The following is a 12437-nucleotide window of genomic DNA, read 5'->3' on the forward strand; positions in this document are numbered from 1 at the left end:
AGAATACTAAAAGGACAGTCTTTTGGTATCTACCAGGTGTACAGAGTCCTACAGGTATATTTGGCATCTACGCCAGGACCTTTTCTAGCATATACAACAAATGGAGGGTTCAAACGTGATGTGAACAGAGCCTAGCGGTCAATGATGCGACAGGATGGGAAAACTAAGCATTTGTATTAATTGCACTTTTTAGTTCTCATGTGTGAGAACATTTTTGTATGGAATTTAATGCAATAAAGCTCTAAAAAAAAAAAAAAATTTGAGAAATAAGGGTCTGCTTTTTTTTTTTCCCCAGAAACAGCGCCACTTCTGTCCGTGGTCTACAGTTCAGTTCCATTCACTTAAACTGGGATGAGCTGCAATACCAGACGCAGCCTGAGAGTGGCGCCGTTCAGGAAGCCGCTGTGGACAACAATGTGGGGCATGGCGATTCCTGCTCAGATATAAATAGGGAAGTATGGGATCTGGTTTCAGTTCTTCCACCCCCAAAACTAGATTACAGGGCGCGGACTCTGCACCGAGTCACATGCATCGCATTTATAAAAGCAGCAATATGTCACACCGTCTTATACAGCGCACCGACCATGGCACACGCTGACCACTCGTCATCTCCTTACCTCCTTTGCCGCCGCTGCCCCTCTGCCCTTGGCTTGGGCATTCTTTTTGCCGGGTCTCCTGCCCAGCATTTCGGCTCATGGAAGCGCTTCTGCTGGTCCCAGTGTATGGATTACTGGTGATCGAGAGTCTCTGGAAATGGAACGAAAAATCATTTGATCAAAAGGGAGGAGCATCAAAAAGATCAGTGAAGGTGGTGGGAAGGAGACACCTACCCCTGGTGAGGAGCTTCAGTACCAACTACGGGTTATAATAATCCTAACATATGCTGAATGTCAGATTAATCATCTCATGGCAAGGTCTGGAGGACGATGATTTAGAAGAATTACTCATCGTTAATGACAGCCGTTGTGCTCTTCAACGTCGTTCCAATATTCCACGGTCTGCGTCATACTCTCACCCTCATCCCGGCCATGACATCTCTGTAGGTGCCACTTAGACGCTTGGTAGAAAAGGTATCTAGGTGATAAACTAATCACAGGGAGTCCTGCTGCTGGGACCTCAGCGATCAGCTGGAATCTCTGATGGAAGCTGCTCAATTTCCCTGCAGTGCCACCACAGGACAAGTGAAGTATTACACAGCGTCTATTCAAATCAATGAGCTGCGGACCTGGCGGTTCCTCCAAAGCATAAGAAGCTCTCTGCGGGCGTTAATGCAGTATTTCACAACTCTGATTTTCCGGAGCTCTGAACACAGCGACCAAACCTGTCACTTTGACAACAGCGGAGACAAACCTGACTGTAGCAGTAAATGTAAGAGAGTCAAATTACAGAAGCTTTACCTGCCCCTACAGCAAGCATCTGACAAGGAAATGGTATTAGGGGCTCCCGAAAAGTGCAAACATTTTTCAGAGTTTCCCTGCGGAAATAAGGACCGGTCATCAATAGCAAATTGGCGGGGGTCCGACCCCCAGGGCCTGTGGCAATGCGGCCAGGGACTGCATGGTTTACCAAGTGCTGCGCCCTATATTAAGTAGTGGTTATGCCTGGTATTACAGTTCAGTCCCATTCACTAGAAAGAACGGAGCTGCAGTACCAGGCAAAGCCACCACAAAAAGAACAGCGCTGTACCCTGCAGACAGTAAAAGGGTTGGGGAGCTTGCTGAAGCTAGCTGGAGGGGGTGATGGGAGTCAGAACCTCACCCATCTGATGGTCTATTCTAAGGCAAGACCATCAATATCAAAGTACCAGAAGCCCCCCTTAAAGGGGTTGTCTCCAAGACACTTACTAATGTATTGTGATTGTCCATATTGCCTCCTTTGCTGGCTTGATTTATTTTTCCATCACATTATACACTGCTTGTTTTCAAGGGGTTATGACCACCCTGCAATCCATCAGCGGTGGTCGTGCTTGCACACTGTAGGAAAAAGCACCAGCCTATATGAGCTCCCACCGTCCCGAACGGCACTTTTTTAGTAAGTGCCTTGTATTAAATTTCTCTACATAATAAATGGCATTAACCCTTACCCTAACCGAGGACTTTGTTTCCAGCCTGGGATACCAGAAGACTTGGCACTGGACGGTTCTAGGTCTGTACAAAAACAACTTTGTGACCTGGACCAGGAAGTGTGCAAAACGTGATCTCGGGGACAGGGTAGCGCTCGCCCTGACTCATCAGACGGCTCATCGTGTGGATTTCTTAGACTCTCACTGGCCCGGTTTAGGGGCCCGTGCACACTAGATAACTGCTGGGCTTTCTGGGCAGCAGAGCCATGTATAATGTGATGGAAAAGTGAATCCAGCCAGCAAAGGAGCCAATATGGGCAATCACAATACACTAGTAAGTGCGTTGTATTAACTTTCCCTACATGATAAATACCACTTGCTGAAGTGAGACAAACCCTTTAAGCCTCTTCCTAGGCCCGTGGCGTCACGTTCATCGGTCACATGGACTTGACGCAGCTCAGTCCCATTCAAATGAATGGGACTGAGCAGCAATACCAGGCACGGCCACTATCCGATGATGGGCGCTGTGCTTGGTGAGATGGGAGGAGATCGCAACGCTCACGGAGCTCTAGTGAACGCAGCAGACTTTTCAAACAGCCGATTGATAGGGGGTGTCCCACCGATCGGATACTGATGACCTATCCTGGGGGATAGACCGCCAATATTAAATTGAATTTGGACAAGCCCTTTAAAGTGTCTGATGGTGGAGGGGATCAGATGGCTTTACAGAAGAATGAGGGCACTACACTGAAGAACACCTGCATGACAGTTTCCATGTGTGCGTGAGATACTAACGACATTGTCTTTACGGGAAAAACAATGGAAATAAAATATAAAATAAAATAAAAGGGGCAGAATTTTTTTTAAAAGGGGGAAGCAAAATCTCACCAATCCTTCTCAAATATTGGAAATCACTGACTGAGACAGGTCACCAATGTGGCTAGTGACGGCTGAGCGGTCACACTGCCTGTGTAGGAACTGGGGCGGTGGGGAATTAGTATTGTTTTTTTTAACCTGTTCTTCCCCTTTATTCATTTTTTTGTTTCCTGGTCAGAGAATCCCTTTAAATGCTCTTTTTCCTTTATTTTGGTGCACTATGATCAGTGATACATTCCTCCCAGAACCTATGTATCTCCGTCAGCAGCTTGGCGGGGTTCACACCTGACAGGTTCCCTTTAAACTATGTCAGTATCACTTCTCTAACCAGTTCTGCGAAATTCCAATGTCCAGCACTACAAAATAATGGCTGCTTTCTACCAGAAAACCAGAGGCACGCCTGTCCACAGCGTACCTGTGGATTCGGGTGTCGCTGTTTTTGGAAGAAAGCAGCCATGTTTTTGTAAACCTGGAGACCCCCTTTAATTGCCTTGCTGTGCAGAGAGGTGCTCCTGGTGACCCGCTGATCACGGAGACTGCAGCACTGCCCCAACTGGAGTAAACGGGGCCATTGCGCAGAACAGCGCTGCGCAGGAAAATCTTAGAAGGAAATGCAGCTGTAAATCAGCGCGGTGCCCCCCTTTATTCTCAGGATTGTGATCCCAGAAGTCAGACCCCCGCCGATCATAAAATGGTGGAGATACGCCATCACTTGATGAGATGGAAATACCGGGTCAAATGACAGATGGGTGACACCTCACCGTTGCGGGTCTGTCATTGGCTGCAGTGGTCGAAACAGATGTTGACACGGTGAGACCCGAGGATCAGGTAAGTATGATTACCACCGCGGGTCCAGCCACACTAGGGGTGAACAACCCCTTTAAGATCGGTGACCCACTGATATTTAAAGGGATATTTTAAGTAGTAGTAGTAGTCCTCCAAGTGGTGACAACCCCCGGGAGTTGTCATGTCAGCCGGAGAGACACTGATTTTACACAGGACAGTACAATCAATGTATGACAGCGGTCTACCGCCTGCGACTACAACTCCCAGCATGCCCTGACTGAGAGCATGGTGAGAATTGTGGTTTTGTAAGAGCTCAAAAGCCACAGCATAGAGAAGGCTGCGAATATAAAGAGTGTAACAGAATACATACATATACTGTACTACAATGTATAGAGTGGGGGGGACTCACCTGTCCGCGGGCACAGCCTGGATATTATACGGGTATTACAGACTGGGGGGGGGGGGGGCTCAGGCCAGCTGGCAGGGCTCACAGCCGGCGCCTGTCATGTGGGGCTCTGCTATACGATATACACACACTTCAGGGAGGTCAGCGCGGGGCTGACAGGGTTAATGACGGCGGCTTCCAGTCCGTGCGCTTTGTCCGGTGCCGGAGAGATAGGAGACTGGGGAGGGTGGAGGATACTGCCCGGGGGTGAGGGCTCCGGAGCCGGCGGAGGTGTCGGCAGGAGCGGGGGATGCTGGGAGGAGGACAATCCCGGAAGCAGGAGCCGCTGTCATACAGCACGTGATTGTCAGCGCTGGACGGAGGAGCTTTCCTTACGTCAGGAGCACGTGACCCACCACATGTCTGGAGGGAGGAGCCTACGTCAGGATGGTGTGGGGAGGAGACGGCTGACAGCGGAGCTTGTGTATCTATATACTGCAGTGTGCATGTAGCAGAGCTGTGTGTGTACTGTACATGTCCTGTAGTGTACATGCAGCAGAGCTGTGTGTGTACTGTACATGTCCTGTAGTGTGCATGCAGCAGAGCGGTGTGTGTACTGTACATGTCCTGTAGTGTGCATGTAGCAGAGCTGTGTGTGTACTGTACATGTCCTGTAGTGTGCATGTAGCAGAGCTGTGTGTGTACTGTACATGTCCTGTAGTGTGCATGCAGCAGAGCTGTGTGTGTACTGTACATGTCCTGTAGTGTTCATGTAGCAGAGCTGTGTGTACTGTACATGTCCTGTAGTGTGCATGTAGCAGAGCTGTGTGTGTACTGTACATGTCCTGTAGTGTGCATGTAGCAGAGCTGTGTGTGTACTGTACATGTCCTGTAGTGTGCATGTAGCAGAGCTGTGTGTGTACTGTACATGTCCTGTAGTGTGCATGCAGCAGAGCTGTGTGTACTGTACATGTCCTGTAGTGTGCATGTAGGAGAGCTGTGTGTGTACTGTACATGTCCTGTAGTGTGCATGCAGCAGAGCTGTGTGTGTACTGTACATGTCCTGTAGTGTGCATGCAGCAGAGCTGTGTGTCTACTGTACATGTCCTGTAGTGTGCATGCAGCAGAGCGGTGTGTACTGTACATGTCCTGTAGTGTGCATGCAGCAGAGCGGTGTGTACTGTACATGTCCTGTAGTGTGCATGCAGCAGAGCTGTGTGTGTACTGTACATGTCCTGTAGTGTGCATGCAGCAGAGCGGTGTGTACTGTACATGTCCTGTAGTGTGCATGCAGCAGAGCTGTGTGTGTACTGTACATGTCCTGTAGTGTGCATGCAGCAGAGCTATGTACTGTACATGTCCTGTAGTGTGCATGCAGCAGAGCTATGTACTGTACATGTCCTGTAGTGTGCATGCAGCAGAGCTATGTACTGTACATGTCCTGTAGTGTGCATGCAGCAGAGCTATGTACTGTACATGTCCTGTAGTGTGCATGTAGCAGAGCTGTGTGTACTGTACATGTAGCAGAGCTGTGTACTGTACATGTCCTGTAGTGTGCATGCAGCAGAGCTATGTACTGTACATGTCCTGTAGTGTGCATGTAGCAGAGTTGTGTGTGTACTGTACATGTAGCAGAGCTGTGTACTGTACATGTCCTGTAGTGTGCATGCAGCAGAGCTGTGTACATGTCCTGTAGTGTGCATGCAGCAGAGCTGTGTACATGTCCTGTAGTGTGCATGCAGCAGAGCTGTGTACATGTCCTGTAGTGTGCATGCAGCAGAGCTGTGTACATGTCCTGTAGTGTGCATGCAGCAGAGCTATGTACTGTACATGTCCTGTAGTGTGCATGTAGCAGAGCTGTGTGTGTACTGTACATGTCCTGTAGTGTGCATGCAGCAGAGCTGTGTGTGTACTGTACATGTCCTGTAGTGTGCATGTAGCAGAGCTGTGTGTGTACTGTACATGTCCTGTAGTGTGCATGCAGCAGAGCTATGTACTGTACATGTCCTGTAGTGTGCATGCAGCAGAGCTGTGTGTGTACTGTACATGTCATGTAGTGTGCATGTAGCAGAGCTGTGTACTGTACATGTCCTGTAGTGTGCATGCAGCAGAGCTGTGTACTGTACATGTCCTGTAGTGTGCATGCAGCAGAGCTGTGTACTGTACATGTCCTGTAGTGTGCATGCAGCAGAGCTATGTACTGTACATGTCCTGTAGTGTGCATGCAGCAGAGCTATGTACTGTACATGTCCTGTAGTGTGCATGCAGCAGAGCTGTGTGTGTACTGTACATGTCCTGTAGTGTGCATGCAGCAGAGCTATGTACTTTCTGTTGCATCACTCTTCCCGGTGGCAGTTGAAGGATGAAACTGAGCATGTGCGTCCACCTCAGCAATGCTTCTATGGTGGAAAGAGAAATAAGGAAGCAGGTGGCGCTATACAGGTAGTTTCTACTGAATAACTATGTGGCTTTACTAAATTATTTATTACATGCGAACGCAGAAGTCTTCACATGAAGGAGCTGGTGGAATATTCTTTGTGGGATAAAGCCGTTAAGTCTACCCTGTCACATTTACTATTTGACCAAGGCTAGAGCAAGATAGTAACTTGTGCAGTGCAGATTAGCGAGTCATCCAGTGGTCCCGGGAGTGCGTGCAGCCACACATGGGACTCGCGCATCAAAATCTGCTTAGAAGTGCTGAGGTAATAAAAGCTGAACTCCACTGCAGGCAACAGCTCGGATACAGGAGTCTGCTGTTACGGAGCCTGACCGATACCGTTCTCTCCCGTTGACAGGAGTAATTCTTGACCCTTCCTCTTTACAGAACGGTTTCAGTTCAGCAATATTCTTGGGATGTCTGGTGTGAATCGTTTTCTTGAGGTCATGCCACAGCATCTCAGTCGGGTTGAGGTCAGGACTCTGACTGGGCCACTCCAGAAGGCGGATTTTCTTCTGTTTAAGCCATTCTGTTGTTGATTTACTTCTATGCTTTGGGTCGTTGTCCTGTTGCAACACCCATCTTCTGTTGAGCTTCAGCTGGTGGACAGATGGCCTTAAGTTCTCCTGCAAAATGTCTTGATAAACTTGGGAATTCATTTTTCCTTCGATGATAACAATCCGTCCAGGCCCTGACGCAGCAAAGCAGCCCCAAACCATGATGCCCCCACCACCATACTTCACAGTTGGGATGAGGTTTTGAGGTTGGTGTACTGTGCCTCTTTTTCTCCACACATAGTGTTGTGTGTTTCTTCTAAACAACTCAACTTTGGTTTCATCTGTCCACAGAATATTTTGCCAGTACTGCTGTGGAACACCCAGGTGCTCTTGTGCAAACTGTAAACGTGCAGCAATGTTTTTTTGGACAGCAGTGGCTTCCTCTGTGGTATCCTCATGAAATCCATTCTTGTTTAGTGTTTTACGTATCGTAGATTCGCTAACAGGGATGTTAGCATATGCCAGAGACTTTTGTAAGTCTTTAGCTGACACTCTAGGATTCTTCTTCACCTCATTGAGCAGTCTGCGCTGTGCTCTTGCAGTCATCTTTACAGGACGGCCACTCCTAGGGAGAGTAGCAGCAGTGCTGAACTTTCTCCATTTATAGACAATTTGTCTTACCGTGGACTGATGGACAGCAAGGCTTTTGGAGATACTTTTATAACCCTTTCCAGCTTTATGCAAGTCAACAATTCTTAATCGTAGGTCTTCTGAGAGCTCTTTTGTGTGAAGCATCATTCACATCAGGCAATGCTTCTTGTGAAAAGCAAACCCAGAACTGGTGTGTGTTTTTTATAGGGCAGGGCAGCTGTAACCAGCACCTCCAATCTCATCTCATTGATTGGACTCCAGTTGGCTGACACCTCACTCCAATTAGCTCTTGGAGATGTCATTAGTCTAGGGCAGTGGTGGGCAACCTTATTAGTAAAATGAGCCAAATATCGACAAAACAGCGATTTTTATTTTTTTGAGAGCCAAATTTTTTAAACTTCAAATATATAGGAAGGTACATTGTTATTTACTTCATAAGGGTATTCCTAACCATCTGAACATACCTTTTTCAATCCTCGACACTACATCTTCTTTCACTCCACAACGTTTTACCCTATAAGACGCACATAGGTTTTAGAGGAGGACAATATGGAAAAAAATATTTTTCATTACACCTCAGGTCAGACCACTAATCAGAACCTCAATGTTTGAAATCTCTTTTGAAATTTGAAAAAAAGGAACTCGGGGGTTCTGTACCAACGCAACGCTGTCTTAACAGAGTTTTCTTGAATTTTTATGCACTTGGAAAAGCCGTGCGAAGATTTCTGAATCCATTTACTGTCAGTGTCACTAAATTCAAGGTGGAGTTCTTTTCCCCACTCAGCAACCCAGGGCGGTACGCTAGAATAGCTCTCACTTAGAATCTGCCTATAAATGAGGGTGGTGCATTTATGAGGTAAATTTGGCAGCAGAACATAATTCTCCAACCATGATGGATCAGGGAGAGGGGTAAATTTGGAAATCATAAACTGCCTACAAGCATTCTCAAAGTCATTTCTTTGAATGAAATCTTTACCAAGGGCAGGTACACCCGAGAGGGCAGTATAGAAGTCGGAAGTGATCTGTAACCCTTTCAAATCTCCTAATCTGTGATGTGACATTGATAGCCAAATGTCTGATGGAGATTTAATTTGTGGGAACAGTAGTGTGGGGATAACTGAGATAGGAGCTAAGGGAGAAATCTTGTCCTGAGCAGATGTTAAGACCAAAGACTTATGGCAAATATGCAGCATTCCTCTGGTGAGTACGCTATCTACTTTGGTCCCTTCTCCTGTCCTCTCAGGTGTCCATAACCTATGGAACAATTCCTTACCCAACAGGGCCAATTCTAAATCTACATGCATACAGAATGTCTCTTGTCTGGCCAGTTTAAGCCACCTTTCCAAACTAATAGCCTGTATATAGGTTGATAGGTCAGGGAGGGAGATACCCCCATGTTTCTTTCTTCGGGAAAGAAGGCGAAAGGACATTCTAGTGCGCTTCTTATCCCACAAATAACTGCTCATGATGGATTGTAGTTTATTAATGAAACTAACAGGTACCGATATGGGTAGGGCTCTCAAGGTGTACATTATCAGCGGCAGGATGTAGGTGGTGAGGACATTTTTCCTGCCTAGCCAGGTTAGGAAAGGAGAGCTGCTCTTAGAGAGAATAGAGGTGACTTTGGAGAGTAGCGGGGGGAAATTAAGACTAAACAACAACTTGGGGTCCATCGGGATCGTCACCCCCAAATATTTTATTGCTTGTGTAGGCCACTTGAATGGTGTGAGGGCTTTGACCTTAGTACGCAGGACAGCTGGGAGGGAAACGCCAAGGGCCTCCGACTTATCGAAATTTATCTTAAAATTTGAGATAACCCCAAAAGTTTCGAAAATCTGCATAACCTCCAGCAAAGCCTCTTCAGGATTTGACAACAGGAGCAGTAAATCATCAGGAGCAGTAAATCTGCCTAGTTTCACTCCTTTGATCGTGGGGGATTGGCGGAACTTAAGAAGAAGCGTCTCTAGGGTGAGTACAAACAAGGTGGGGGATAATGGGCATCCTTGACGAGTACCGTTTCTAATTTGGAAGGCGTTCGATAGGGTGCCGTTGACTAGTACTCTCGCAGATGGTGCAGAGTATAGAGTATAGATAGCTCTGATGAGGCCTTCAGGGAAGCCAAAGGCTTGTAGTACTTTCTCCATATAGGCCCAGCTAACCCTATCGAACGCCTTCTCCGCATCTGTGCCCAGGAGTACAAGAGGGGACTTAGATTTGATGGCGTGGGTGATCGCATGTATGACTCTACTGATATTATGCCTACCCTCTCTACCTGCAACAAAACCTACCTGTTCTTCACCCACAAGCCCAGGGAGCAACCCTGACATCCTGCTGTTAAGCAGTTTAGCCCACCACTTCAAATCGGTGTTCAGCAGTGAAATCGGCCTGTAACTTCCACATGCTTCCTTATCCTTCCCTTCTTTATGGATAATCGTTATGTGCGCTTCCTAGGCTTGTGGGGTCAGAGAGCCACCTGTAAGGAGGAGATTGCATGCCGTGACTTTTTGTAATATGAGCTTGGAAAACCGTCAGGTCCGGGACTCCTGCCTGAAGGGATAGACATTAGAACCTTTTCTACCTCTTCCGTTGTAAACGGTTGAAGCAGCTGATGTATATCGACCTCAGAAATTCTTGGGATGTTAATAGAGCTAAGGAACTCCGACGTGCGTGTCTCGATTTGCTGGCTGGTGAGGGGTATTGGGAGGTTATACAGATTTGAATAAAAGGAGCAAAACTCCTGAGCTATCGCTGGAGTATTAATAAGTCGGGGGCCTGAGGCTGATTTGATGGCTTGAATAAAGGATTTATTTCTTTGGTTCTTAATAAGGTTGGAGACTAACTTAGAACCCCTATTCCCATGAAGGTATTGTTTGAAGCGCAATACGAACATTCAAAAAGTCAGTGACCTTATGCCTCAAGCACTTAAGCAGAACCTCAATGTTAATAAGACCTCCCTGAGATCAGATGTCAGCTCAGACCCCAAAGTAAATGACCCCCTCAATCAGACCTCAGATAAGAGCCCCATGCCTCTCATCATCCCCATTATCAACCATGATGCCTCTCATCATCACCATTATCATCCATGATGCCTCTCATCATCCATGATGCCTCTCATATCCCCCATTATGATTCTCATCACCTCATTGCCTCAGATCAGCCCCAAGTTTCATAAAATAAAAAAGCACTTACCTCTCCGGCTCCTGGATGCCGCTGCTCCTCACCACCCGCGCTCTGTTCCTCCTGCTGTCGGCTGTGCTGTGAACTGGCGTGCACAGAGTGACGTCACAGAACGCCTCACACTGTGCGCAGCCCTGCACAGCCTACAACCGAGGACCAGGAAGCGGTGAGTACAGAGCCTTCACCGCTTCCTGGTCTTCACCCTCCTACCTATTTTTGCTACGGGCAACGAAAATGCTATCGCACTGTACATGTGAGCCCGCACCTGGAAGAGCCAATATCAGGGGGCTAAAGAGCCGCATTTGGCTCTAGAGCCGCAGGTTGCTGACCACTGGTCTAGGGGTTCACATACTTTTTCCACCTGCACTGTGAATGTTTACATGGTGAGTTCAATAAAAACATGGTAACATTTAATTCTGTGTGTGTTATTAGTTTAAGAAGACTGTGATTGTCTATTGTTGTGACTTAGATGAAGATCAGATCCCATTTTATGACCAATTTGTGCAGAAATCCATATAATTCCAAAGGGTTCACATACTAATGTACAGTTGCAAGAAAAAGTAAGTGGCTTGTATTACCTTCCTCTACATCAGTGTTTCCCAACCAGTGTGCCCCCAGCTGTTGCAAAACTACAACTCCCAGCATGCCCGCACAACCAAAGGCTGTCCGGGCATGCTGGGAGTTGTAGTTTTGCAACAGCTGGAGGCACACTGGTTGGGTAACACTGCTCTACATGATAAATGCAACTTACTGAAGTCACGCAACCCCTTTAATACCAGGCTCTTACTAATGTATTGTGATTGTCCATATTGCCTCCTTTGCTGGCCGGATTAATTTTTCCATCACATTATATACTTCTCGTTTCCATGGTTATGACCACCGCTGCAGCGCAGATACAAGGTGGCCAGGATGGGAGCTGCTGCACATGCGTGTCTATGTGCACTCAACGAGGCCGGAGCTATAGTGTGTAAGCACGACCATCGCTGTTTGATTGCAGGGTGGTCCATTCTAAAGAAGGTCCCAGATGTAGGACCCGCACCTTTCAGACATTGCGGCATATCCTAGCAATATGCCCCCAGCGTACGAGATGGGCCAACCCAAGAGGATCGGTCAGATTAATAGGCTGCCCTACGTAAGGTCTGTACTACCGTAAGAAATAAAATCAACACCGTAACTATAGATGGAAAAATCAATGTAAAAGAACAATTAAAAGACAGATACAAAACTTTATTAATAGCCCTAAAACTGGGTTACATATAACTCATTGATTTAAAACCATATATACATTATTAATGTTCAGCACGTTCAGTTTCTCTGACGTGGTCACTCCTCTCTGAGGGCATACATGATATCATCCTGGCTGACATTGATCCGCACTCGTAGATGCATGTCGTTCCTGCTGGATTCAACCAGGAGAAGACGAGAGGCTCCGAGTCTCAGGCAGACAGCCATGGTCTCCGACATGGAAGGAGGATGCATTCCTTCAATCCGGCATAGTACAGCATACTGATGGTACACCTAGGAAGAAAAAAAAAAGTCTGTTGTAAGCGCCTGTCCATACATGTA

The 12437-nt window shown here is 47.1% G+C and overlaps 2 protein-coding genes across 4 annotated transcripts in view; both read right to left on the reverse strand.

The window, feature by feature from the left end:
- Positions 1–4464, reverse strand: part of CC2D1B (coiled-coil and C2 domain containing 1B) — a 48355-nt gene extending 43891 nt beyond the window's left edge. For all 3 annotated transcript variants that reach the window (XM_044302271.1, XM_044302269.1, XM_044302268.1), the window contains exons 1-2: positions 4134–4464; positions 618–747 (exon numbers count right to left, since the gene is read on the reverse strand). In XM_044302271.1, the coding sequence (XP_044158206.1) occupies positions 618–686 (69 nt within the window). In that variant the 5' untranslated portion in view covers positions 687–747; positions 4134–4464. The remainder of the gene's footprint in view (positions 1–617; positions 748–4133) is intronic.
- A 7619-nt stretch (positions 4465–12083) lies between these two features.
- ORC1 (origin recognition complex subunit 1) overlaps positions 12084–12437 on the reverse strand; it is a 50188-nt gene continuing 49834 nt past the window's right edge. Inside the window, exon 18 of the mRNA XM_044301234.1 lies at positions 12084–12389. Within this exon, the coding sequence (XP_044157169.1) occupies positions 12195–12389 (195 nt within the window). The 3' untranslated portion in view covers positions 12084–12194. The remainder of the gene's footprint in view (positions 12390–12437) is intronic.

The sequence above is a fragment of the Bufo gargarizans genome, chromosome 7 (assembly GCF_014858855.1).
Source record: "Bufo gargarizans isolate SCDJY-AF-19 chromosome 7, ASM1485885v1, whole genome shotgun sequence".
Lineage (NCBI taxonomy): Eukaryota > Metazoa > Chordata > Amphibia > Anura > Bufonidae > Bufo > Bufo gargarizans.